Source organism: Rhinolophus ferrumequinum, chromosome 28 (genome assembly GCF_004115265.2).
Source record: "Rhinolophus ferrumequinum isolate MPI-CBG mRhiFer1 chromosome 28, mRhiFer1_v1.p, whole genome shotgun sequence".
NCBI lineage: Eukaryota > Metazoa > Chordata > Mammalia > Chiroptera > Rhinolophidae > Rhinolophus > Rhinolophus ferrumequinum.
The window spans coordinates 14,605,987-14,611,986 of NC_046311.1; the positions used below are offsets into that span (position 1 = coordinate 14,605,987).

A 6,000-nucleotide genomic window follows, 5' to 3' on the forward strand; every position below is an offset into this window, starting at 1 on the left:
TTGGCCAATTTGCCCCCCTGGCTAAGGAGCCTGGATACCTGTGGTCCTGCAGGCATGTGCTCCTTCTTCCCACACCACCTTATGAAGATGTTCTGCTTCCAATGACCACCTTGTTGACTTGGCACTCGCACGTGCCATTGAATTAACCTACCTGAGTTTAAGCACTCACCTACAAAACGGAAATAATCAAGCCTACTTTGAAGGATGATTGTGAGGACGAAATCAGAAGAGGTGTACAACCTCTTCTTGATCAGCCTTACTGCCTCGTGAAGTTTCACTCTGGGTTGAATGCAAATCTTACGTTTCCCCACCCGTCAGCTCACTGCTTCGTGATGATGAATGTGGCACCGTCCTTGAAACACAGTTCATCACCATGGTTTCTACTAACACTAGTAGTAGTCTTGATATTCAGGTCTATTCAGAGACTATGGTAAAACTTGGCTCCCACCATCTAGAGTAAAAATTAGAATAAAGACAAACACTTCCATGTTATGCTGAAAGTATATTTATATATATAGATATAGATATTTATTCCTCTGCAGACAGCTTTACTGGTGAGTCATTTTAACGTTCAAAGAACTGCCTATTTCAGTGCTACGTAATCTGCACCAGAATGAGATGGATAGCTTCTCAATTCATTTCACAAAGTTAGCACAACTCTGATACCAAAACATAACAATTATAACACAAAACAGAGAATCACAGATCTCACTTAAAGATACAAATGCCAAAATACCAAATAGAACAGTAGCCAGTTGAAATCAACACCACATGAAAATGTACAAAGCTTTGGCAGATACAAAACCAACTTGAAATCCAGATTTACACATGGAACTGGAACGTAAACACCAGAAACGAAACGTCCCTCCCCCCCCACCCTGTCAGTGGCCTTTGGCCGGAGACACAAAGGAACGAGATATCTGTTAAACCTCATTAGCGGGGAGGGGACCTGCTGGTGGGGCCACCGGCTTTGTCATCGGATCCGGGCTCGTCCTCATCTAAATCTTCAGACTCACACTCTGCCAGCGCCTCAAAGTACTGGAACGGCCAGCACCGGGGATCTCGCTTATGGAGCTTGGCCAGAAACCTCAGGACAAGCATCTTGCTGGTTTCGAGGAATGCCCGGGGGCCCCACAGGAACTCGTATTGTGGAGGCTCAGTATTGGGGACTCGCCTGTACTCTAGGTATTTCTGCCTCACAAACACTTCGGTGATGAGCTTCTTTGTGTCACCGAAGAGACCGTGGGTCTCCCGGACATCCACCCCCAGCTTGTACAGGAAGCTAAAGATCACGTCCTCCCGGACGCAGTTGCCTTTCATAAAGATGAGACTCAGGACCACCATCAGGAGGCCCAACTTGGGCGTGTCTAAGTAGGATGCCACCGGTTCACCCTTAGGACGCCCCAGCTTGTTGATGATAATGTAAGAGTGGTTTTTGGGATCAATTTCCTTCAATTGGTACCCAAAGACACACTCCAGCTTATTGTTGGCACGGTTGATGATGTCTAGACACTCATCTTTATATTCACGGATGATGAACTTCACCATCTCCGAGCGCTTGATGGGCACCTTGGCTCGGTCCTTAACCAGAAGGAACTGCACCAATGCATTTGCTCTCTCATCCAAGGGAGACAGAGGCTGAGTCTCCAATTTGGCCTCATCCTGGGTGGTACCGAATCCCTGAGAGAGACTGGGGATCTCAGAGATGAGCAAAGGCTGAGGGCTACCTGGGCTTTCCCAGAGACCCAGGGCCCTGGAGGTGCTGGGACCCTCCCAGGCACTCAGGGCCCAGGAGGTGCTGGGGCCCTCCCAGCCACTCAGGATTCTGGAGGTACTGGGGCCCTCCCAGCCACTCAGGCTGCGGAAGGGGTTTGGGCCCTCCCACTCACCCAGGACCTGCATGGGGGTTGGAACCTCCCAGTCATTCAAGTTCAGATTTTCCCAGGGCCTGGGCGCCTGCCAGTCACGCAGGGCCAGCACTTGGCCCCTGCGGTCCTCTTCGGTGTTCAGGTGCTTCTTCTTCCGGGTGGCTTTGCCTGAGCGCCGCGGAGGGTCATCGGAGGTCTTCGAGGCCTCGTGAGTGGTGGCCATGGCCTGGGGGGCAGCTGCCGAAGCCATCAGGATGGTGGGCGCTGCCTTGGACACCTTCGAGGCATTCACATTGGGCTGTGAAACCCAGGGGACTGCAGGCAGGGCCTCCACACAGGAAAAGGGATCCTGCAGAGCGAGTGGCAGTGACTTCGGGGTGTCTGAGGAGGCAGAGGGGCCCCTGAAGGCATTGGAAGAGGCAGGCTGGAACTGGGAGGTAGCTGGGAAGACCCTGGAGGTGGCAGTGAAGGTCTCCGGTGTGGCAGGCAGGCTTCTCCAGGCAGGCGGCAGGTGTGCTCGGGGAGCTGACACCGCCTTGGGGGCACAGAAAGTGGCGGCGAAGATCATGCGGTCCTTGGAAGGGGCCCTGCGCTCCTTCGACGAGGTCCGGCGCTCCTTCGACGAGGTCCTACGGTCTATGGAGGAGGCCCTGGATTCTCCTGAGGGAGTCATCAGTGATTTAGCAGAGCCCACGGGAAAATTTGCCACCGCTAAGGGGGCTCCGGGCTGGCCCTGCAAGGCTGCAGGGGGGCCCTGCCAGGAGGGCTGGAGTTGCAAGGTGGGCAGCTCTGCTTGCGGGCCCGAGGGCTGGGCCTGCTGGGTGGGTAGCTGGATTTGCAGGGCCTTTTGGGAGGCCGGGACCCCCTGAAAGGGCTGCTCCAGCTGAACCAGTGGTGGGCCCTGCCTCTGGGCCTCCTGAGCAGGCAGCGGCTGCCAGAAGTGCCCGGGCGCCTTCGGAGCCTGCCAGGCCAGCGCCTGGGCCTGCTGCACCTCCTGGAACTCCATCGACGTCGGCAGCTCGTGTGGCACAGGGGCTTGGCCCTTGGGGGCCTGCCAGATGATAGGTGGGCAGTGCACAGCCTGTGGCGCAGACAGAGAGGCCGGCAGCGCAGCCTGGGGCACCTGCGGACCAGCGGGAGGCGCCGCGGGCACCTGCGCTGCTGGAAGGACCGTGGGCACCTGTGGGGTCACCCGCACCTGGGGGGCCGCCCGCATCTGGGGTGCCGCCCGCACCTGGGGGGCCGCCCGCATCTGGGGGGCCGCCCGCACCTGCGGGGTGGGCAGCCGAGCCTGTGGTGCCTGCCGCAGAGGCGGTGGGGGCGGTAGGGCCTGCCAGAGTGGAGGTGGAGTGGTCAGAACCTGGGGGGCAGGCCGGATAGGCGGCGGTGCCTGACGGATCAGCGGCGGTGCCTGGCGGATCGGGGGTGGCGCCTGGCGCACCGGCGGGGGGCCCGGTCGGATGGGCGGCGGGCCTGGGCGGATGGGTGGTGGACCCTGGCGCACGTGTGGCTGCGCCTGCCAGGCAATCGTCGGAGCCTGCCAGGTCACCTGTGTGGCCTGCCACGCCAAGGGTGAGGACTGCCAGCCCTGTGGAGGGCCCTGCCAGCCCGGAGAGGTGGCCTGCCAGCCCGGGGGTGTGGCCAGCTGTGCTGGTGGGGCCTGAGGGCCTTGGGGAACCTGCGGAGGAGCCCTTATAACCTGCGACTGGATTTGCAGAATCAGAGGCTGAGCCTGTGGGGCCCAAGAAGCCAGGGGCTGTGCAGGTGGTGCTGCCGGCTGCGCCATCGGGGCTCCTGAAGCTGCAGGTTGATTGATTGGAGCTCTCGAACCCGATGGATGGATCATCAGGACTCCAGGACCTGGAGGCTTGGCCAGCGGGGCTCCCGGAGGTGGAGGCTGGGCCATCAATGCTCCCGGGGGTGGAGGCTGGGCCATTGGGGCTCCTGGAGCTGGAGGCTGGACCATCAGGACTCCTGGGGTCAGAGGCTGGGCCATCAGGACTCCCGGAGCTGGAGGCTGGGCCATCGGTGTCCCCGGAGGGGGAGGATGGGCCATCGGTGTCCCCGGAGGGGGAGGATGAGCCATCGGTGTCCCCGGAGGGGGAGGATGAGCCATCGGTGTCCCCGGAGGGGGAGGATGCACCATCGGGGTCCCCGGAGGGGGAGGATGGGCCATCGGGGTCCCCGGAGGAGGAGGATGTGCCATCGGGGTCCCCGGAGGGGGAGGATGGGCCATTGGGGTCCCCGGAGGGGGAGGATGGGCCATGGGGGCTCCGGGAGCCGAAGGATGCATCATCAGGACTCCGGGAGTTGGAGGCCGGGCCATCGGGGCTCCCGGAGGGGGAGGATGGATCATCAGGACCCCAGGAGTCGGAGGCTTGCCCATCGGGCCTCCCAGAGGGGGAGCCTGGACCATCGGGCCCCCTAGGGCCGGAGGCTGGGCCATCGCAGCCACTGGGGCAGGCGGCTGGCCCTGCGGGCCCTCCCAGGCAGGCTGAGGTGCCTGCCAAGCGGCCAGTGAAGCCTGCAAATCAATCGGAGGTGGATCCCAGGGGACTGGCGGAGCCCGGGAGGAGGCGGGCGGGGCCCGCATCAGAACCGTAGGGCGGCTATAGACCGGAGGCTTCGGAGCCTCCGCCGGGGGACTGGAATCACCCAGATTCTTACTTAGCTGCGACATGTCCGTTCGCTCTGACAGCTGATGGGCCTTCTCCTCCGACAGCTGCGGGGCCTTTTCCTCCAGAGAGAAGAGAATGCCTACGTGGCTGATCAGACCAGGCGATCCCTCCCTGCTGACTGGTGAATAGGAAGTGAGTGCCCTGAGCTCCGCAGCTTTCCGCAGTAAGGAGGAGGGGGGAAGGGGGCTCAATCCCGCCCCTTCCCCGCCCCCGACCACCACAAGTGGATGGTGAATAGGGGCGGCTACCAGGAACCCGGACTGACACAAGATACCTCCTCACTCTGTCCCGTCCCCAAACCAGCCCGCTCAGATTGTCCATGGATGGGTTTTCACAGGGGAGTGACAGGAGCAGGACCTAGGCTTCAGAAATCACCGTACTGCAGTATAGAGTGGGAACAGAGCACCGGGGACATGGAAGGCATCCATGAGGGGAGAGGTGTGTTCTGAGCTCACATACAGCGAACCGGGGCGGAGGATGAAAGAAGTCCACACATACACATACATGCATATGACTCGGGAGCCTTCCCGGGCAGCTCTTTCCATTCAGTGTAAGAGTAAGAGAGATGGAGAAGGCATGGGAGACTGTCCTGGGAGAGTGGGCACTGGCGAGTGCAGGAAGAGCGATGGATGGGCACTGATTGGAACATGGGACATTACGGCGCCAGGGAGAGATACCCCGTAGACACTCCTGTATGATTGCTTGGGGTGCCGGAGAAAACTGGGGTAGGGGTAAGGTACTCCTCAAGAAGACACAGCCCTGGCAGTGAACAGGGTTTCAGAAAAAGAGCGTTTACAGAGAAACTCATGAGATCCATCTTGAAGAATACAGGCATTTTGATACACAGGCAGAGAAAGGGGATGACAGAGAGTAGAGAGAGAAGGAAAGAAATTGTGGAAATTAAGATGTCCCAGACATCAGTGGAAGGTAGCATTTTTAGTGTGGGGAGGTGCGTTCCTCTTGAATGCCTGGGATGAAAGAACAGGCTTGGTTTCTGATCATATTCGTCAGTTGCCAAACAGGGAAGAAACTGAAAAATGAAAACCCCCAAATACACTAGAAAATGTTATAATAAAGTGGGTGAATAAAGAGATTCACTGTTAATATGTTGAAAGTAACATACAAAATTTGGGGGAAATCTCATGGACAAAATCAGTTTAAAACTTAGATGATGTGTTAAAAGATAAAGCAGAAGACATAAAAAATTATTTGGCAACACTGTGCTACCTCATGCTGAAAGGCAATGACAATCTCAGTTCTAGTTGGAGAGTTTTCTGGAAATCCACCAGATACTAAATATTAACGCTCTTCAGAAGAGGCTGTTTGCAGCGTAGGGGCAGGAGTCCAGAGTAACAAGAAACCATGAGAGATACCACAAGGGGGCATACGAGAATAGCGAAGGCTATACCCCCCTCCTGAGGTACTCTTAGCCAGTGTTTCGCAAATTTGGTAGT

At 58.0% G+C, this 6,000-nt stretch overlaps 1 protein-coding gene across 1 annotated transcript; it reads right to left on the reverse strand.

The window, feature by feature from the left end:
- Positions 1–498: 498 nt before the first annotated feature.
- MAGEL2 (MAGE family member L2) lies at positions 499–4,690 on the reverse strand. The gene has a single exon (XM_033099912.1). The coding sequence runs from the start codon at positions 4,546–4,548 to the stop codon at positions 934–936; it is 3,615 nt and encodes a 1,204-aa protein (XP_032955803.1). The 5' UTR covers positions 4,549–4,690; the 3' UTR covers positions 499–933.
- Positions 4,691–6,000: the final 1,310 nt, after the last annotated feature.